Raw genomic sequence first — 23,024 nt, 5'->3', positions numbered from 1 at the left:
AGCTGTGCACTGGTCTTTAATGGGGGTGGGGTCAGTAATTAGGCATACATTTGCCAAATTAAACCAGTTAGTCCTCATATAGTCCTCACTTCTAATAAAGTATTACTTAATATTCTTTGTGTCCACTGCCAAGTAAATTTGTTTGGGTGGTGTCTTCTTCACCTCATTATGGAGCACCAAGATGCAATGATGCACATTACTACCACTTAAGGACGGAGGGCAGAAAAAATAAAAAAAAAAACTTTAAGAGCTCTGAGTGGCCTTAGGAAGCAGAAATGAGCCAATATCACACTTGAAAATTAGGTTGTGTTTTATTAAAATAGTTTTTAGTTTCACTGGACTAACTGGTTGATTTGGCAAATGTACATGTGGTTAACTGCCCTACAATTTTACCAGTGCAATTTCTATGGTGCAGTCTGGTACCAACTCATACACGATGGATGACACAGACCAGAACTGGGCTAAAGGTTCCCTGTTAATACAAGTCAGGGCAAACAATCACAGATTTTTGAGACAAAAATCATATTTCTACTGCAGATATATCAGCTCTAACTGTCGGTCTCCATCCCTGATTTACAGAGACCAGTGTTGTACAACTCAAAAATGCATCAAATGGATGTTGGTTTTACTGGAGAGGGACGAGGTGCATCGTATTTAGAGGAGAAATGTTTTGCTCCACTACCTCTTTCTTTCCTCTGTGGCTGTAAATGATGTTTGGCAACAAATTAAGGGCACAGGGGTCGTCAATTTTCAAAGATCCAGCAATTTGCTCCTGGTAGCAGGGGATTTAAGTGCTGGTGGGGAAGAGAAGACTGGAGCACTCGTGAAAAATTAAGGAGTCAGCTTAGAGATCTTTCAAAGGCACTAAACACATGATTTTAAATATATCTCAGTTGAATTTCGTGTCGCTGAAACACTAAAACTAGAGGCCTGGCCTGAATCCAGCTGATTATAACACGCCAACATATTTCTTAGTGGATATAAACTCAGCTTTGTGTACACAAACACCCATAAAGAGGTTTAGGCTGCAGGTAGTCAGAGGCAGGGCACCAACTCCCATGTCTCGCCATTCTACGACCGCTCAACGAGGTTAAATAGGACAATCAATGCCAAATCAATAAAACAATAACAATAAATCGCTGTTTTCTTTGATGAATGCTAATGAACCTTCCCTGTTTGTCGTAGAGAAAATAGAAGAGGTTGCACTTACAGTCAATGACTGTGTCAGGATAATAGAAGCGTTTCACTTTAATTAACATCCTCAGGAGAGGTGTGGGGTCTTTTGGATGCACTACCTCTAAAGAACTACTTTTCATTTACAGCACAAATATGGAACATTGCTATTTCGGGTTGTAAAGTTTCATGTTGTTACATCTGTACTCCAGCTGTCACAGTTTGGCTTTTCTTAATGTTTGGCATATTTAGAAATTAATACCACAGCAGCTGTTTCATTTTGTATTATAATTCTTTGCCAGGCCTTTAAATTGATTAAATACTAAAGCATGCTGGTTACATTTTATCTGCTAACTGTGCTGGCAGGTGCATTTTACTACACTGCTAAGAAGCTGACTTTGTTGCATAATCAAAGCTGTGAATAGAAACCTTTTCAGGATCATGGCTGTCTGGAATCTGGCCTCCAAGAGAATTAGGCAGAAGACAAAGTGACAGCATGGCCAATCCTTAGCTGGGTAACACAGATACAGACTCTGATAGTCACACCTCTGGGCAATTTACCATTTCGACTCTGCCTCACTCGGATGTCTTTGTAGACCAGGAAGAAACAAAGAATAACGGAGCAAAAAAAAAAGATCAAAAAACACTGAGTCAGGAAACATAGCCAGTGGGCAACTGTGTATCTGAATGTTGGGTAAAATATTTTGCTAATTTCTAGCCTTGCAATTGAGGAGACAAATACCATCCATATATCCCTTCATCGTACTTACAGTAGACGTCCACCCTGATGGACTTGATGGCTGGAGAGCCGAGGCCGTTCTCAGCCTTGCAGTAGTAGCGACCTCCATGGTTCCTCTGGATCTTTGAGATGTGCAACGTCTCGTTGAACACGCTGGAGTCCTGGAAGCGGTCTGACACACTGCCAGCTGTCTTTGTCCATCGAATCTGGGGAGAAAGAAAAAGAAAAAAAAAAAAGGGTAGAAATGACTATACTACTTCCAGTTCAATTTCAAGCCCTTATCTTGTTATAATCTGCATCCAGTGAGCTGAGGAGACAAATACGGCATCAGGCAAAAAAAAAAAATCAATGTACAGTCAAAAATAAAAGATCATTATTAAATGAATAGTCATAGGGAAACAGCCAAAATGAAGGGGGGGAAAAAAGGCCAGATGCTAATGCAGATCTGGCCAAAACACTAAAAGCGGTTAAAATCACTTTTTCTTTTCTTCTTTTTTTATATTTTTTTTTTTAAATTGCAACACAAAAAGGCAATCCACCAAGTGAATAACACAAGGGCAACAAGAGCAGTCAATACAGGCCAGTTACAAGATGTGTTAGGTTTTGTGTGAGTTGGTGTTAATATGCTGTTGGTGCAGCCTTTGTGTGTGTGTGTGTGTGTGTGTGTGTGTGTGTGTGTGTGTGTGTGTGTGTGTGTGTGTGTGTGTGTGTGTGTTTACTAAGCAGTCGGTCTAAATTCCAATTTACTGTGTAGATCTGAATACCAGTGTGAGTATGCTTAAATTATGATTGTGGACAGACAAAGAAAACAAAAGTAAGATAACAGGATAGATGGGATTAAGTTTGTGAGAAATTAATGAGCTGACCAAACCAAGTGAGGTTCTGTTGCAGAATTTTTGATAGAGGAGGATACATTTTCCATAGAGAAGTAATCTATTCAAAGGATTTTCCAGTGTGTAATGTGTATGGTGGTCCTTGATTTCCAGTTCATGAGGATAGTTTTCTTGGCAATAGTTAGGGCCACAAGGAGTAATCTACTGTTTGTTTTCTTTAGTTTGATTGTTGATAAGTCACCTAGTAAACAGAGCGAGGGGGACAATGGGATGTGGCAGCGCAGGATGACGGACAATGATTTTTTTCCAAAAGCGATTAACGGGTGTGCACATAGCTATCCGGATTGTTTTGCGGGCAATATGAACAGATATCTGATGCGAATCCCATTTGAAACATCTTTTGCGCAGTATAATTAATTCTGTGGGGTATCTTATATTGTATGAGTTGAAGGTTGGCGTTTTTTGTCATGAAGTAGATGTTTTTGTAAATTTGGATCTAGAAGTCGGCATCAGGAGTAATGGATAGGTCTTTTTCCCATTTTATTGATGGTATGGATAGCACAGTGTCAGGTTGTATTGGGATCATTGTGAATAAATAGGTTATTTTGGAGAGTATTGTCATTTTAATGGTTGCTATTCTGCCCATAATGGATAGTGGGAGGTTCATCCAGCGGAGGAGGTCGTCATTTATTGTTTTAAGTAGTGGAGTGAAGTTGAGTCTGAACAGCTCTGACAGCCAGGGGAAAATATTAATACCTAAATACGTGACGTTACCCGTGCATAGAGGGATAGGTGGTTTATAGGCTGCCACATCCCAGATGTTTCTGTGTAATGGAAGTATGACAGATATATTCCAGTTGATGGCATAGTTAGAGATGTTGCAGTATGACTCAATAAGTTTAATTGTTTTCTGTAATGATGACTGAGGTTTTTGTAAGAACAGCAATATATCATCTGCGTAAAGACTTATTTTATGATGTGTGTTTTGTGTTTGGATTCCTTGGATGTGAATGTTCTGACGAGAGGCAGCAGCTAACAGTTCAATGAAAATTATGAATAGAGAGGGTGAGAGTGGGCATCCCTGCCTAGTCCCCCGTGCAATGTGAAGCTTTGTGAAATGTGTCCATTGATGAAAACAGTGGCTGAAGGTGTATATAATTTTGACCCAGTTAATAAATGATAAATAAATAAATGATTTCCCAAAACCAAATCTGTGTAATGTGGTAAAGAGAAATGACCAGTTAACTCTGTCAAAGGCTTTTTCGGCATTTAAGGTGGCTGTGATGGTTCCTGTTTGTTGTGAAGACGAATAATGCATTAAAATCAAAAGTCTTTGTGTGTTGTTGGATGCATGTCTCCCTTTAATAAATCCCCTTTGTTCTGGGTGAATTATGGATGGTGTGACTTTTTCTATTCCATGCCTTAGTAATGATTTTCATATCGACGTTGAGAAGAGAGATTGAACGGTAAGTGGATGGTAAAGATGGGTCTTAAATAAGTTTGAGGAGCAGTCAAATTGTGGCTGTGTTCATGCTTGCTGGAAGTCTTGCATTTTGTTTAAATTCGGTTATAATTTTGTAAAAAAAAAAAGTGGAGCTAAAATGGGCCAGAAGCCATCCGGTCCTGGTGCTTTATTATTGGCCATACGATTGAGGGCAGTGACAAGTTCTTCCTGTGTTATTGGTGAGTCAAGCATGTTGGTTTGTTCTTTACTAAGCTGTGGTAGGTCAATACTGTTGAGAAATGAGTTGATATATTGTTGACTTGGTTCCTTTTCTGATGGGTATAGAGTGGCATAAAAGTTTCTGAAGATCTTATTTATCTCAGGTGAATGTGTGGGCTTCCCTGCTGAGTCCTTAATGAAGGAGATTGTTTTTTTTTTCTTTCTTTCTTTCTTTTAATTTGATTTGCCAAGTATTTACCAGATTGTTTGTTAAGGTGGAAGTTTTCTTGACGAAGTCTATGTATTAGGAAAATATTTTTTTCTTAAATAGCATGGTATATTCTACAACTTGCACATTTCCCAAGCACTAATTTCAACATAATTGTTGTTTTTAATACACATGTTTTTTTCTGCTTTTTCAGTTTCTATTGATCACTTAAAATTTGTTGTCAATAAAACTCAACACTTCCTGCACATTCTTCATATTAAGAGCCCATTGGAATACAGATAATTGTGGCCTTTGGGCCGCATGAAGTTTTTTGATATGAAACATCTAAGCTAAGAAACTGAACACAAAATGGATGAGAAAGGAAAGAACAAGAAAATGTATTCTTTAATTTCTGAGAAAGCATCAAATTTTATGCAGACTTTCTGAAGTCTTGTTGTCATGTGAGGTTGCCATTCAAACAGAGAAATGCTTGGCAATAAATAGTCTGCCACGATCATAATGTGTCTTTAGTAACTGGCTTACATGTGGATTAAACAAACAATATATATTGTGTTAAGCAGTAACCTTTAGAGACGCTCATAAGCAAATTTTGCCACCAGTGGATGGAGCCAATCGTTGTTGTTTTCAGTCTGTATGTTAAGCTCAGCGAATCATCTACTGTACTTGAACTTATATTTAATGAGCAGACATGAGAACAGTATCGATATTCTCATCTAACTCTGGGCAAGAAATACAAAAAGCATATTTCCCAAATCAGTACACTTTTCCTTTTAAACAGGAGCAGATGAGTAGGAGAAATGAAATATATCTGTATATCACAGTAAAACAGACCGCCTAATACAAGTCTATTTGCAATAATAGCCTGCTTCTCTCTGAGGTAAATCAAATCCACAGCCACTCTGTAAATTTGCAGCAGATTAAAGTTAAGTCACTGTATGCATGTTTATTATATTGTCTCAGGTTCTAGTATTCGGTGCAACGCACAGACGATTGATGAAGAACATCCTGTTTTAAAATAAAAATAGCTCTAACATTCTTTTGTGTAATGCCATGGTTACAAAGTGTTGGTTTGATATGCTAAAACTCTTCCTCCTACTCTTCCTCGCTCTGCTCTACACCAGACTGACCTCAGTGTGGCCTTCTCAGCATGAGTACGTTTTACTAACTGATGAGACCCGGTTAGCCGATGACATTGAGGTGTAATGAAAGGTGAAATAGTGTTACTCTCCAACATGAGGTTGTAATTGACTCTCCATCATTTCCCTCTCCTGTCCTCATTAAAGCATACAGCATGAACAGGTACTGTGACAACTCTGGCCTGGGGGCCAACACAGCCAGAACCACCAAGCATAAAGCTCCATTCAATCTCTCCTTCTAAGTAAGCCACAGATGGACTGGCTTTGCCTGCAGAGCCCCACAAATCTCTGTCTAGGCAGCGGAAGCTATGAATTAGAATCCAATATCTCCACACTGTATGGTGATAGCATCATCTTTGGTACTGATAACATCCCATTTTACAGAGATAGCATCAGATGGAACAGGGATATCATCACATGCAGGGAAGGGGATTGGGTGCTATCACAGAGATTGCTGCTGTGCTGCTTTAGCCGTGGGTTTTTTTAACCATGATGAGCACCAGGTTGCGATGGCTTGAAGTTTGGTCATTTTCCAAACAGACGAGAGAAAGGAAATGGAAGGGTGGGTGGCCCAAAAAAAACTCCTGATGGAACCCGATTACAGAGGCTTCTTTTTGGAGGCTGGGGGTGACAAGGAGAGGACCTCAGATGCAGCAAAGTTTATCAGAAAAGTTTAAGATTCTCTGCCTTGCTTGGGGTGTTACTGTTCAGTGTGGTAGAAATAAATTAGCTTCCCCGAAATTCAAAGGGTATGTGTTATGTGTTATGTGTGTGTGTGTGTGTGTGTGTGTGTGTGTGTGTGTGTTACTTCCCCCTTTCATCGACCTCTTTCTCTGAAAAACTGTGCTTCTGTCCCATCCCTTTACACAGTCTTTAAGTGGATATATTACCATTAAAAATAAATGCCTCTAAATGAACACACTGCACAGAAAAGGCTTCACTCGGCCCGTTTCAAATGCATCAACAGACACTGAGAAAAAAAGACCCAAACTCAGCAATTGATCGATGCTAAAGCCCCACTGTTGGGAAATCTGGAGCCCCATTATAACAGTTAGGGACATCATGAGTTCAGCAAAACAAGCCCTAAAGTTAAATAAGTTATGAGCATAAATTAGATGGAGCAAAGTTTTCTGAATTCTGTGTCACTCTCTTGCAGTGCTCTCGATTCCCTCATGCAAATACAAAGCAAGCTTGCTTATGGTGACCTCAGCAGAATTCAATATTCTCCCAGCTTATACCACCAGCCATTTCCTTTGGCTTTTGTGTAAGGAGCTTTGAGTTTTAGGAAGACACAGTATCAATAAGTGCATTGTTCGAGCGACACTGAGAAGCAGGTATTCAAATAACGTTTTATATTTTCAAAAGGAAAGTGCCCCTGTTTGTTCACAGGGGCAGCAGACTTACATTATTGGTGAGCTTTCAACTCTCCCTGTACCCTCAGGCTACTTTCATTCCTCCACTCCTCTGACTTTTTTTTTTTTTTTTTTTTTTAACATCTGAGCACCTCTGCCCACAGGGGGGAGTCCTGAAGTATGCCTAGTGAGAACAGTTTGACCCTCTTCACTCTCCTTAGTGCAATGCAAATACTCTTGATCTGAGAGGAGCTGCCGGATTTGCGCAATATGATAATTGCTCCTGGTAGCCCACCGACAGCCTGGCGGAGGTTTTGGCTATTTTTGCTGCTCCTTTACTTCAGCCAAAAAAAGGGAACGTGCAAGTATACACTGAGGAATAAGTCAAACTGTCCATAATGTACCACTCAGCAACTATTTTATGGCAGAAATATATCATTCCTGTCTGTGCCTTGTGTTTGTGTGCCTATATCATTACCATAAATGTATATAGAGTCTGGTTTTTATCTTTCACCTCAGACGGCATATATATCTTTTTAAAAGCATCAAATACATGACACCACTTAGTTCCACAGGGGAAAGAAGTCCCTCTTAAATCAGACGCCCCAATAGAAAGATCAACATTTGCTGACATGGATAGCAGGAGCTCATCCAGATTGGTATCCAACCTAAAATCTCAGCAGTGTTTGAGACCACACATGCTGCGATGTCATGGCGGGAGCTAATTAAAATGCGCCCAGTGTCTGTTGTTATGCAGGGATCATATGCCGGAGCATGCGTCTTCGGTGAATCTCCCACAATGCCTGCTGTGACGTTTCCCTCTTTCCAACTACAGACTGGTTTTCTAATTGCTTGCCATCTTTTCTTTTCGGCCTTGATGGTGGTGTGTGCTGCTCGGTGGTGCAGACAAGTGTGGCTGAGTCTGACAATCGAGTGATCAGAAGAAGCAACAGGGGGTCCAGAGACCAAATTGTGAGTGTACTTACTCCACAGGTCTGTATTAGGAAATACTGGCCATCATGACAATTAGATGATCATATGAAAACAGTGAAGGCCTTGATGTCAGGATCAGGATCAAAGAGGAAACGCACACAAACATAGAAGGAAAATTACATCAACTTCTATTTTCCTGTAGGTTTTGGAGTGTGTTTGAGTGTTTGAATTAAAGGACTGCGGGTGCCTTGGATGCAGGGTGCAATTCAAGGGAATGCTCTGAGATGGTGCCCCTTTCTGATGCTGCATGTTTGTATGGCTCACAGTGAAAAAAGTTCAAGGTTAAATCATGTTCACAAAAAGCACCATCTGCTAAAGACACCAGCACTGTAGGCGAACTGTCATGGGAGCATCCAAAACAGATCACATACTCCAATTGGTCTGTATAAAGCGAAATGTCCCACAGCCTGAGGTCGGCTTATTTGTACCCGGTGACCCGTGGCGCTGCAAGTCGAATCTGGCCGGCCAATAATTGAAACAGAAAAAATGAAATAAAAAAAGGTGTTTGCAATGTGGTGTTGCTGGCTATTGGAGCCTGGTACTCAAACAAAGTAGTGTGGACATAATGGACGGAGGCCAGGGCAGAGGAGACGGGGGCAGATGGCTTCATCATCAGGGACTCTTTGATGTCTGTTCATAGCATCAAAGACAATGAATGAATCCGGAAAACAGTGACCGTGAAAGTATGAACAGACAAAGCTGTATATGGTTTCTAAAACACAGTAAAACAGTGATAAAGACAAAGAAAATGGGGGTTTGACTCTTTATAAATGTAAGAAAGAAGAGCTGATTTCAGTATTGACTTTTTCAATAATATTTAAAATGTATAAATCGTTTAATCAAAATATTAAAAAAAAAAATTGTGGAAAATTATTGTAGATCTTGAGAATATCCAGGAAAGGTCTATAAACCGCATTGATATATTAAGGGAGCATGAGGAGTTTATGATCGCAACTAGCACTTTGCACACACAAACACGGGTGATGTGACATACATCCCTGCCAAAGGTTTCATAATATTCCCCTAAACTGCAGGTGGTGGTAGCGTGCCAAGAAATGTAGCAACGCTCCAACAGAGGTCGTGACTCCAATCAGGCACAACTTTATTTGAATGCTGAGGTCAAGCAGAAATCAGTGGTTACTTTGATGAATAGTACCTACGAAAGCTCATCAGGGTCTGCAACATGTTAGCATAGTTGTTGTGAGCATGTTGAGCCTTTAGCTCAAAGCACTGGAGAAGCTTAGTCTTCTTGTTTGATAAATGACAAACCTAACTCATCGATTATTGAACTCGTTGCTGATTAATTTTCTGTCTGTCCACTAGTGTTTCAGAAATATATAAAAGGAAGCAACAGAGCAAGAAAGTGGCCAGGCTAGTGTTGTATAAAGAGATGTCACACGCTTTTCCTCAGATAGCCAAGTTGCAGTAATCCTTCCAGTGATTTCTGCACTATACATCTAAGAGAATTTGAATCAATTGCCCCCCGAGCCCGCCACATGCCAACAGCCACAGCTTTCTTGCACGTCCCCGTAGTAACACCTTGAAATGGCAAACCCATGAGGCAGCAGCAGAAAAGCACACATTATACGCTGTGCGGGTGACTGACAAGAACATATATTTATTTGACAATTAAATGGGAAAGCAGACAAGTGTTGCCGCTGCCATGAGTTTGTGTGTGTCTTTGTGTGTGTGTGGTTGGACGCATATAGGATTTTATTATTAGAAAGCTTCTGTTTTTTCCTCCGAGGAGGGTGGGCGGATGGGAATGGGGCTGACAGAGAGGCCCACTGCGAGGAAGCTGCTGCCTGGCTGGACACAATCCAGAGTCTCCCATCAGTGGGAAGGCCCTGAGGGGGCGTCTATATAATTTAAGAAGTGTGCATATTGATAGACATGTGAAGAATTAAAACTGTGGTGAAATTGCCAACCACACCCTCATTTACTCTGTGGTTGGTCCTTTGTGGTGCTGTACTTGGCACACCACCCCTCTATGTGATATCCCTGGAGCACGTAGTACTCAAAGTCAGAGAGAGAGAGATGGAAATCTGGACAGCAGTGATGAAAAATGCAATTTTGCTAATGCAAAACTAATTGAAGCCATTTACAGTGATTTGGCCCTCTGTGTTACTGTGGTCCAGATGGTGAGTGTGGTTTATGTTACCCTATGGAAGCTATTCAAGAATATAAAGTTGAAAATTATTCAACAGTGTGCACAGTAGGAACACGTCTGGCCTAAATGTTATACAACAATCTCATATGAATTTATCATTTTAATTAGACATGCAGAGTTGCCAGGTATGTGTGTTTAAAAAAAAAAAAAAAAAAAATTCTTAAGTGACCTATTTTAATGAGAAATGAAAGAGTGAGACGTGGGGGAAACCTGACCTTAAGTTTTGCTGGGTAAAATTAACATAAACTACCATCAGATGGCAGTGTAAATTAGCTAATTACTGTTAAAGGTCCCATATTGTTTAAATTAAGATTTCAGTTTCTCTTTTTTTTTTTTTTTTATATAAACCAGGTCTAGGTGCAATATTAATACTTTGAAAGTGTCAAAACACCCCATCCACAAAGAAATGCACACAGCCCAAATTCCCATATTCAGCAACTGTGCCATTTGAACTTCCTAAATTTGTGATGTCACAAACTCACTGTCATGTCCAAACATGTATGAGAAAGAAAACACACAGTGGTCAATTCACCGCTGAAAGCTACAAAACTGAAGAAAACGTGTGATTGACCTGGGCATGTGCCACTCAGGAAAGGGTTAGCCAATCAGAAGAGAGTGTCATTGGTATCAATGCACTTTAAAGATACAGACACAAAACAGCCTAGTAGAGCCGAGAGAGAAGCTTAAGGGAAGAGATACTGTATAAACTACACTGACATGGATTTTGGTACTTAAAAACAACAAAAAGATCTTCTTTTATATCAGAACTGCAAATAACACATCATAAAAGTGTAAAATATGGGACCTTTAATTAATAATTTTAACACCAACAAAATGTAGTGCTGTTAGTCAAATTGATGGAGGACATCCTTTTCTCAGAGGAGGTCATTTACAGCTTTGTTAATAAAGATTTTTATATTCACAGATAAGAAAGAATTATTGCCTCTTTAGTATCAATAGTGTTCAAGATAAGATTGCATTTATTCTGAAGGAAAAATTATTGCTAAAGATGGTCAGTACACATATTGTAGTTGTGGTCTTTTTCACAAGCAAATAATGAGTTATTAATGTATGGGTAGTTTATATTAACATGCAGCATGTAATGTACAACTGATTGTTTTTGACTGCGATGTATAATGTAAAATGTGAGGTAAAAAGTGTCAGAAGTACACATGCAGGTGAAATACATGCTTTAAAGGGAGGTCTGGTGACATGAAAAACGTGAGGTGAAGTTTTAATAATGAATAAAAGCAAACAGTTACTGAAACACTTGGCTTGCTGACTGTTTATTTCCTTATCATTTTAATAATCATAATTCAGACAACACTAACCACCAACACTTGTCGCCAATTGGTCCATCCTTCAGAGTGGTTGAGCAAACGCTAATATGAGCCGAGTTCCCAGACTGTAATCATAGTGAAGAAAACTGAAGCTTTGAGCTACAGTTGGCAAAAACCAGGCTACTGTGCTGCAGAAGTAACACAGGCAAATATGGAGCAAACGTTTGGCACAACTAAGGTCAATATTGTGTGTAGGATATGTGTACATGTATGCAAGTGTATGACAGAAAAACGAAAACAGGAGAAATGTACACACAAACAATTGTTCATATTGGTTGTCAGTCAATAATAAAAACTAAGCTACACACTTGCCAATAATCACGACTGGACACAATAAAAATACACTACAACCGTTGTAAGTACTGATTACATTTTGCCCACGTATGCTCTTTAAAGACGAAGAAACTCGACTCAATTAAAATGTGGAACTTTTGGGGGCAAAGAGAGACTCCGAACACGTTCTGAGGATTAATATTTAATTCTAATGAAAAGATGAGCTGTTATTACTGTATTAACTTGAAAGTCTGTTTCCGATGAGGTCACATACGCCTTGTATTTTCCACCAACATCACAAAAACCGGCCTTGGGTCTGCTGCCACCCCAGATAACCTCCTCGGCTTCCTACACCACTCAGAATGAGTGTGCCCTGCCCCCCGGTTCCATGCCACTACCAGAGGGGGACAGAGCTGACAGATCCCAAAGTCTGGAGAGACATAGCCGAGACCGCTGTGCCAGGGGATCTGCGTGAGTCTCATCATGACTCTGTTTCAAAGGAGACCCTTCCTCTCCTGCTATTGCCATGCAGAGCTTTTGATCGCCCCTCCCCTCCTTCCTTCCCTCCCTCTCTCTCTCCCTCCCTCCCTCCCTCCTCTCCTGCTGCTCTGTTTTTCAAAAATTTTAATTAAGAAGAAAGACAGAGATGATGAGTGCGAAGTTGTCCCCCTTGACGACAGAAAGAGATGAATGGTGCGTCTGAAACTCTAATTTAAGAGGCCTCACCTTTTCAATTGAAATATTAAAATCAATATGCTCTTTTGCTTTGGCATCCAGAGGGCAAGTGTACAAACTAACGGCCCCGTCTATGGATCAAAAGGGGGAATTGTATGAATGAATGCAAATGCACTCACTCCTTTGCGGAGATGGTGCAGAATACCATGAAATTTGTATCATCAGACAAATTGAAAATAACATGCCATAAATGTTAGAATCGTTCGTGTGCAAACCCTGCCGGGTTAATACGACAACAAAATGTGATCGTCAGGTAACTTATGGCAAATCTGAAATACCTGCATGCATAAACTTTGTTTGTATTTTGTCTCAGGACCTTGTTTCTTCTGTTTTCCTACTTTTAGTTGAATATATTAGCAAAAAGTCGAAAGCACAACAATAAAAAATTAAGAGCCTATTTTCTACAGAAAAAAATATCTTTCATTAGTTCAGATCACAACAGTAAATAAGAGTGTGAGAAAAGCTGTTTTCAGATGCAGAGAACCCATGTGCATTCACATGACCCAGAGTCTTTTTACTGTGGCCTGTTTCTCACTCATTACATTTTGTTTTGGCAGATGTTTCTACACTCTCATTAGACTTGGAAAGCTTTCATTATCAACATGCAGGTGCACAGTGCAACCTAAACCATCAATTCATTAAAGGATTAAACTTTTAAGGTGGTTTAGTGCAGAGGTATGCGGTGCGCCTACCTCTAATACAAAATTAAAAGAGAGCTTGCTGAAGGAGAGGCGGTCGACAAGCTTGTCCCGTGATTTCCTCGTGTGGTTATTTTTGTCTGTGCTGTAGGCAGACGAAGAGCTGCCGAGTTGCTTACCTGTGGTCGAGGATGTCCCGTCACCAGACAGGTGAGCTCCAGGGTCTCGCCTTCTCTGATGGTGTAGACTCTCTCCGTGTGCCTCTCCTCCTCAACATTACAGGCGTGCCCTGAGTGGATAATGCGAACACTCGGAGGTGCTGTGGAGAGAGAAAAAAAATAATGTTGGCATTCACAGTAAATGGTGCATTGATTACAATGTTGTCTCACTTAAAACAAGGCTATTCCAAAACGTTGTGCACACAGTTACAGAGCACCCAACGGAGCACCCAAACAACCAGAGGAACAAGAAAAACATAAAGAAGTGACACGGTTTACTTTTATAGCGCTCGCTTTGTCTTCACATTTTTTAAAAGCTGCTAGCGGATCAAAGTCGAGGAAAGCGACTTTCATAAAGTAAACTGCAGTACAATGTTTTGTAGTTCTTATTAGAAGTGACTTGTGGGAAGAGCACTTTAAAAAGACGTGGGGCTGACGCGGCTTGTGATTTAAAAACAAATGTAAGTTTTATGAGGCGTTCAGATGAAAAACAGATAAAATATAAGTAACATTTCCCTATTTAAAATATAAATTTATTTTTGTCTAACTATTGGCAGCTCTTTCAAATACAGTGACAGCACTTCACACGTTATTAATGCTTTCTGTTGCAGATAAATATCAGTGATGTTCGTGTAGACAAACATGCTGAATTTTATGTACTTAGTTATGTACACGAGTATTGAATATCTAAAATAGTTCTTTTTTGTGTGAAACATAAACAACACAATAGGCCTGTGATTCACTCCATGCTACCTGGTGAGTATTTGTACCATTGAAGGTGATGATAGGGCACACATTGTTTTTTTTCTGGATTTATTTGTATCGTTTCGAGTCAATATTTGACCCGACAACCCTCTGTGCTGCTTGCAGACTTTTCCGATGCACCTTTGCCCAGGGAGGACGATGTTGATCTCACAGAACATTGAGGGAAACAGATGTTGTAGCTGTGGCCGGACCAATCAATATCACTCAAAAGTGAATCAAAGTGACACTCAATTTGTATCTTAACCAAATTAGCCAGCAACAGTAATTCAAAACTCTTTGTCGAGTCAAACACTGAGTGTAAACTATTGATGGCAGGCCACCAAACAAGACATCTCATAAATTCTCTCCCTCATATCCCCATCCTCCTCCCTTCATTATTATCAAATATCAGGATGGATTTATAAGTCAGTGTAATTAAATGCCAGAAAGGTTTAATTACAACATCTTAAATAAAACAAAAAAAAGAAAGACTTTGTAATATTTTGAAACATAACTCTGGACTCCAAATTATATATATGATTATTCATTAGGTAAATGTCTTGCAGGGACTGTGATATAATCTCACAAAATTTCAATATTAAATGAAAACCTGCCATTAGACCATATGGAGAGTGGGTGTCCATATTTAAATTGGTGTGTATGCCCTTTTGAAGCACATTCATTCTCCCGCATAACTTCATAATGCAATCTAATCAGAGATATAAAAATGTGATATTGGCAAATTATACTCAATATTATTCAGCACAGGCACCCTGCAGTGGAGCTCCAAACTACCCACAGCTGTCTGTCCACAGCTGTAATTACTTGCACTGGTGTTCTCCACCACTAAAGTTGACCCTTCTGAGAGTGAGGACATTTGAATCAGTCCAAACACCGAAACACAAGTGCTGGTTGTTAAACTGAACAGCGGAAGGAGTCATTAGGTAAACTGCTCCGAAATGATCATTTCCGCTTAAGCTGTGAATCCGCCGTCGCGTGTTACCGACCCCCGACAATACTAGCATCTGTTAAGCATTTCGTCCTCTCCAACTTGCATGATTAGTGAAGAGGTTTGGGATGAGATGATTTAGAGAGCGGATACGGGATATGATTAGGAGGAGAAGTACAAAATGGTGAAAATATGAGGCAGAAATCAGAGACTGTAAGTTTGCCTTTCATGTTGGAGGAGCAGCTTCTTGTGTGGGCCTCTCTCGGCAGAGTCAGCCCCGGCAGCAGACTCGGTTCCACCTCTATCCAGGCTGCGATGCTAATGAGCGCAGCGACACTCCTCCTCCTCCCGCTGCATTGGGAGTCTCAGCCAGAGTGGATCCTTAGCCACGCGCTACCCACTTGTCCCTCCCTAATAGCAGCCACGCTGTCTCGTCTCACTCGGCTTGTTAGTTTAATGCTCTGCTTGTCCAAATGCCACGCAGATTGATGAGGGCTGATACTGATGCTAACTAGCTCCTCATAAAGCCTTGCTGGACTTGTCCTGCTCTTACCACGTTCATTGTCTGCCTCTCTCCATTTGGAGACGAATACACTGGTGGTGAATTCCATAGGGGGAGATAAGGGCTTGAGAAATAGGCTCAGTGCAAGGGAGCTTCACGCAACGCAGCCACTTAAAAAAAAAAAAAAGGCTTAGAAACAAGACCCCAGGGGCACAAGCCAAACAAAGTACTAATGCCATTTACTCCAATGAGCCAGTATCTCTGCAGCGTGCTATCAGTCCTGGAGGAAAGTGGGGAAACACCCATAATTAATGATCTTCAACTGCTGTTGCTCCAACGGCTGCACACACACACACACTCACATAAACACACACTTGTTCTTTTACGCAGACAACACTCCTCCTAAAGCCACAGAAGTAAATAACCCTCTGTTGAGCATACATAATGAGCACACAAATGTTCCAGCAGTCACACGTATAGCCAAGACCTACTCTTTGGCCTGAAGCGTGAACTAAAGTCAGTGTCATTACTACATAATTTGTTTGTTTATGGAAGCCACTTGATACCTTACTGACAGTAACTACTCATAATATATTCAGAGAAGACATCAAAGAATGGACATTAATGCTGTGGGATTTAAAGTGTGGGCTGCATGAAATGAGATGTCAGTGCACCGACGGGTCGGAGATAAAAAGACATCCTGGTTGAAGGGATATGGGTGATGGACAAAGCTTTGAACACATCGCAGCAGGCCAGAAACGGACGGTTATATCCCTTTACATCTTAACTACATCCTGTACAAATTAATTATGTGGACACGGATGATGTCTCATGCACTGAAAATGTTACGCTATAATGGAGCCGCCTTTTATCTCATCTATCTCCTTGTACTTTTAAATGTAGAATATCAACTTTTGTCCACTAGTTGGCTGACTACAGCCCCTCAATTTAAACGCAATCATTTATAAGACTATCCTGTTGCTTATCCCAGATCAGTGTGCTGCCAGCTGAGTTTCGAATGTACAGTTGTAGATGATATGTGATATGTATAATTGGTATGACTGTTTGATGTCTTATGTACAAATAAGGAAAATGTCATATGTGTTCCATCTCCTTGTCCACCTCTGAATCAGAACTGCTGAAGAACGCAAAATCAATCTAAGTGTAAGCTTACAGAAAAGGTATATTGTAAAGTATTTTTCAATTGTGCATTAAACACAGACCTGTTTGTGGAAAAAGGAAGTATACACAAGTTTGCTAATGTTTTGCAAAGTCTTATAATAATAATAATAATAATAAGGATTTTTATTTCTTGATCTTGTGAGTATCATTTTGCAATGTCCCAATACTGAATTTCAAACCAGTCCTCATGTTGGAATAAGTATTCAGATTATTAAAATATACAAAATGATCTGTTAAAACTACAAGTCCTGCATTACTTAATTGAGTTTTCTTGTGAGCAAAAGAAGTTGTGTTTACTTTGAGTTTTTCCCACCTAAATACATTGTGTTTCTGCTTGAGGAATTTTCTTCCCCACAAACCATTTTAAAAGCAGTCTTTTTAAAAAAGACTTCAAATTTGGCATTATTTATTTTCATCTTTGCTTCCTAACAGTCTTCTTCTTGGACTTTGTTGGAGGATTGTTATGTTTCTTGGCACATTACCGCCACAAACATTCAATTTGCAGAATAGCATGAAAATAATACCAGGATATGAATCAGGACGGCACCCATGTGTTCATTATGCACATACATGATAGAAAGAAAACAGTGACCTTTTTCCTTCTGAAATAAGGTGTTATCGACGTATGAAGTGACATAGAATGGTAAAAAGTACAAATAATTGCTTTTAAGTGCACTACTTCCAGTTCTTTATTATAAGAAACACAAGTAAAGATTCATCAAATTGTGTTTAAGGACAATTAATTCATATTCAAATGTTCTACAGCAACGTTGTCTACTATCATTACAAGGTCACATCCCTGCAGAGTCAAATTACAAGCTGTTAAATGAGTGAGTGATCATGTATGTTGAGCAGGAGAGCGGAGGTCATTTGGAAGCAGTGAACTAGAGAAAAAAAAAGTAGTCTGCTGGTGGCAGATTTGGATGTTAATTAGATGTTTTTTCTGATCTTTTTTTTTTCTTGCCGGTTGGGGGCATTGGCATAAGCAGCACATCTGCCACTCACACTGATGTTAGTGCAAAACAGTGGAGAGGAAAATAAAAAAAATCAATGCTAAATATTGAGTGGATCTTTACAGTTAAACTAATGCCGTTATTCTAAAAGCGCTTGTTTATTCGCTCCACATGCACTTAAAAAACTGTGATTAAACAATGTTGAGCAAATGTTGTCATGAACCTGTCAGGTTACTATGTTAAATTTGCATAAATGTACATTTCTGCCTTTAATGTCACTCCCTCTGACTTCCCCATCCACCCAGCCATCTGCAGGCACACACAAACTCTGCACACACAAACAGCTTCCTGATACTTATAACATATATATATATATATATATTTTTTAAAGGAAGCGGAGGACCTGCAGACTAGAAGCAGGAGTCTCAGATGTGCATCGCCTTTTTTCATTTCATTATCTCATTTCCATAACAGTGACATCATTTTCCCCACTGCAGAAACACACACAGGAAGAGTGAAGGTAGAGGAGGGGAGGAGAACAAGAGAGTGTCTCAGCACATACAATTGTCCATGTTAGACTGTTAGTTTAGTACTCTGTCTTCATCTTTGGCTGTACATGTGTGTATGTGTGTGCTAAGTGTGCATTACGTCCTCGTGTGGTGAACGAGCAGCTCCCAATAGAGTGCCTGGCCTTCCTTGGCCTCGGTTGGGGGAGATGGAGACAGCTTTATCCACTACCGCCAATGGAGATTAAATTGGATTTGGCTAAAAGCAGCCTTGTCACCCCAGTTCTGGAGTGCCTGAGTGGCAGAGGGGGTTCTTGGCAGCGGTAGAGACTCTAAATTTGACAAACAAATGAATGTGAAAAAAAAAGAAAGACTCCTACAGCTGGGCCTCGTTGTCGCTGTGGGCTTAATGTCCTCAGACCAACCCCTGAGGACCACTAACCATATCCTGCTAGTTTTCTGGCTCCGTAATCACCTTCTCAGAATGGGAGAGCCAAATAGAGAAAAACACGAGCAAGTGAGAAAACAGAAGGAGAAAAACATATGCAATATGAATATGGTAACAATTTAAAAAATAATTGTTTTTGTTATCACACCAAGTTCATTATAGATTCTGTTCCAGGAACACTGGAATGAAACTTCCTGTTGGTTATAAAAGGACTGTGTGTGTGTGTGTGTGTGTGTGTGTGTGTGTGTGTGTGTGTGTGTGTGTGTGTGTGTGTGTGTGTGTGTGTGTGTGTGTGTGTGTGTGTGTGTGTGTGTGTGTGTGTGAGAAGTCAATTTCACTCTGATAACACTGCACAATACCAACATAAAGAGCTGGGTTTTGAAAAAGATATTTGCAAAACTGATCAAGTATTGTACAATCAATACTTGTTGTTAAATAACACAATGTTTGCATCTATTTCCAGCATTGTATGAGAGCAATTTAACCCATTTTTGACCCATTTAAGAGTGGAAATTTGTCCCGAGTCAAACTAGACACAAGACCTTCATTGACATCTACGAAACCAAAGAATTTAAACCAGATCTGATAGAGATATGTCTGCTACAGTATCAGCTTCAACATGTTCACTGTTTCCGAGTCACCATGGTAAATTTTCTGTAATTTGTAAAAGGTAGCAGAAGTACAACAAGGTCATAAAGTTAACAGACTGACTCAGTTAGGTCAATTGCCACCAAAAACTACTGTTCATACCAGAATAAGTAAAATCTTTGTGTGTATATTAAACTGAACAAAAATATGTTTATGAATTTAACTGTATAAAAGGAAGGATATTTTATATTTCAAAATGTACATTATCTAAATATATACCCTCTTCTGTTACATTTAAGTAATTAATAATACATTTATTTTCAGACTATTTAAAGGCAGCAAACAGTTGGGCATTGACACATGCAGAAGCAGGATTATCATTCATTGAGCGTTATGTATCTGGCCACCTGGCAAATGTTTCCTCCAATTTGCACTCTTATGCCTTTTAGCTGCTAAATGCTTTATTCATTTTTGTTTACCTCAATGTTTGGTGCTAGCAGGAAATGTACAGTAAATTGGGTCTCTCAGGGTTTTTTTTTGGTTTTTTTGCTGAATATAACTGCTGGCTATGAAAACCAGGTTGATGAGAATAATGAAAGTGAACGAAAACAGTAAAGTTGAGTGCTGTAAAACTGAAACAATGAGCTGAAAGACTCCAAAACGGTATCTATAGAACTGATGGTACTAAATGTAAAGTATGAGTAGGTTCGTTCTTGCAAGGAACTGCTATTATATTACACACAGTATCTTGATTTGTAGTAACTTAAATATTGATCAGCTTTAAGATGGACAGTAGAATAATTTGCAACTAACAGAGCTCTTCAATAATAATTATACAGCGACTGTATACTAGTTATTATGCAGCCAGATCATCCCAAATGGGAAAAGGTGATATTAAATCATAAAACACATTCATAATACATTTGAACATGAATCATCTCAGGCGATGCAGAACATTGCCATTGGTTATATCAGTGGTAATTCAATGTGTTTTACCTTTGAGAATAGGAAAACATGGTCCATTGCCAATGCCAAAGGCGTCCCGAATTGAATTCTATTATTTCCTGTAACTCTACCATTGCCCATAGAAAGTATACCCAGTTCTCCCTACTGTATAATTGAGAAGCAACTCATCCACGGGGTCAGCCATGTGTGTAAGGCCTTGAAATGGTTTGCCAGCAGCACATGCATATTATTACATCAAGGGTTGTCAGAGCGTATTGATTACACAACGTAATGCACTCGCATGCACTCCTCAGCCTACACCGTTATTGTAAATGAGACTCCGTATAGATCCGGCTTCGCACTATCAGCACAGATCATCTATCACACAGAGTGTACAGTGGAGCTGAAAAACACAGACGTTCACACGGCGCCGAGACTGCAGCATCACGCAGAACCCATGTTTGTCCAGCTCAGCAGAAAAGCAAAACAGTCGTTATTAAAATATGGAGAGTTTTGTTTTTAAATAGTACAAGGGAACATACTGAACTGGATAGTTAAGATAGCTCATAAACACAGCAGAAAGGTACATTAGTCCATGTATACACCGGACATGGATCACCACAAGAGCACAAAACATGGCGTGCACAGCTACGGCCCTCAGGGTTGTGCAAGTTAGGCCATACAGATACATACACCTACCGACACAGACAATTATTCAAACACAGTCATGCAACTGCACACTGACACACATGCACACCTTGTTACTCTAAAATTAGACCAGTGTGAACCTGCCAAGGCCCCGCTGAGATAGAAAGACAGAAAAAAAAAAAAAAAAAAGCGATGACAATGGAGGGTGAAGGTAGGGCGATTTGGAGGACAGATTCATTTTTGCTCCCACATTATGGCACTCCACAGCAGGGGTTATGGAGCTTGACTGTATACAGCTGCATCCATTATGTTCATGCAAGCTTTATGTCATGCAAACCATCTTGAGGAAGTGACACAAATGAGCCTGGTATCATCTGGTGTACTACTTTGAGGCGATTAGTATTAGATGCTCGGTTTTTTTTGGTTTTTTTTTTACTCCAAGCCAAACATTTGAGGTTAACACTGTAAGGCGTCGTGTCCTGTTCAGCTTGAAGCACTGCTGCGATGGTGCTTCCTCTGTTTGTGGTGCTGAAACGTACAGCAGCTGAGACTTGAGTCATGCAGGGAGAGCCCACTGCATGAATTCAGCTACGCGTGCTGCTTGCACACAGTGAAGAGAAGTTTTCTAATGTAACGTAATGTGATGTTTTATTTAGCAACACTCAGTTTATATCCAAGAGAAATCCACCATCTTCAATTCACTGTTCCTGTTTCAACACTAGCACTCTGAGCATGTAAGATTCCCAACACTTTTGATTTGAGTTCTACTAAAGCTGTACTGTAACACAATATTTCAAGCAGTACTGAAACAATCAGTCAAAAGAAATTTAATCAGCAACAATTTGGCATTTTTTAAAGAAAAAAAAAAACCCAAGTGTTTGAACTGTTAAACAGAGAAAACAATGTGAAGTCATCAACTTGGAATCTGTTGAAGTCCAATAGATTATTCTTCACTGAAAACTAAATAATGAATTGATTACTAAATGAAATGGTTAGCATATTTTTTGATAATGACAGTAGTTACGTAATAATTACTTCCATAGCCCATTTGACCATGTTAGTGGTAAACTTGAGGCTGCAATGTTGTTTAATTTGTCTTGCTTAGCCTTCCTCAGCTTTCTAAGATGACTGGAAGCTTGCAGGCAGGCATAGGACTTTTCAGCATTGCAGGAACCCACTTCTCTAAGACTACAAAGAAATGATCGAACAATATTGTTTGATTCAGACAGCGGCACTGTCAAAAGAAAAAGAAAGTTGTGTCTTATGAGGGTTGTTTTTTTTTTTTTTTTTTTTTTTTTTTACATTGAGATAACAGTAATAGACTTTTCCTATGGCTGATATTCTAAAGAAAAGCACATGTAAGTGTCCCAATAAGGCAGCATGAACAATGCAAGGGCTCTGGAAGTAGCTGCCTGGACTTTCATGGAGTTGTTATTGTTATTAATTACACATTTGCTGCTATGACACATAAAAAAGTCTCCGTGGATAAGATGTGTGGATTTTCACCAAAATATTATATAGTAACAGTTTACCTTAAAATACTCCCAAATCTTTGCCAAAAACTGAAATAGTATTGAATTTCAATATCTAAGTTTAAATACATAATGAAACATTAGTTATGCAAAAAGGTATACAGACTTACAAATAATATATCTGCTTTGTTTTTATTTTTATGTGTTGTAAAAAAAAGGGATGGGGAGGGAATTTAATGTCTTGCCTTTATTGAATGATCAGAGATTTCAGGGGCCATTCGCACGTTATGCTCAACAGAGCTTGAACTACAGAAAGCCTTCAAAATTATGCACAAACAAATGTCCAAACACACCAAGAGCAGCACTAAAACTTCTTTACTATCATCTGATCTAAGGCCTCTGTCAACTTAAGATGCAAGCATGTGTTATAGGGCTGTTAAACTGGACATGACCAGAGTTCATTGAACATGTTCTTGGCTTCTGCGAAGCCATAACAGGTTTATGAGGAATAAACTTATAGGCCTTGACGAGTACATGCTGGCAAATTCAGAGTCTCATTAAAGAAACACCTCGTCAGTTCAGCAGAGCCTGCTAG

General features: G+C 39.6%; 1 protein-coding gene across 2 annotated transcripts in view; it reads right to left on the bottom strand.

Annotated features, from left to right (window-relative positions):
* LOC138631335 (MAM domain-containing glycosylphosphatidylinositol anchor protein 2-like) overlaps positions 1-23,024 on the bottom strand; it is a 184,579-nt gene that overhangs the window by 112,918 nt on the left and 48,637 nt on the right. For both annotated transcript variants that reach the window (XM_069716190.1, XM_069716191.1), the window contains exons 2-3: positions 13,454-13,593; positions 1,944-2,118 (exon numbers count right to left, since the gene is read on the bottom strand). In XM_069716190.1, the coding sequence (XP_069572291.1) occupies positions 1,944-2,118; positions 13,454-13,593 (315 nt within the window). The remainder of the gene's footprint in view (positions 1-1,943; positions 2,119-13,453; positions 13,594-23,024) is intronic.

The sequence above is a fragment of the Brachyistius frenatus genome, unplaced genomic scaffold (assembly GCF_029030835.1).
Source record: "Brachyistius frenatus isolate BFR_SWC_R1_liver_20210118 unplaced genomic scaffold, ASM2903083v1 Contig_153, whole genome shotgun sequence".
NCBI lineage: Eukaryota > Metazoa > Chordata > Actinopteri > Embiotocidae > Brachyistius > Brachyistius frenatus.
The sequence above is the reverse complement of the archived record's forward strand: the minus strand, read 5'-3'. Positions and strand labels throughout refer to the sequence as shown.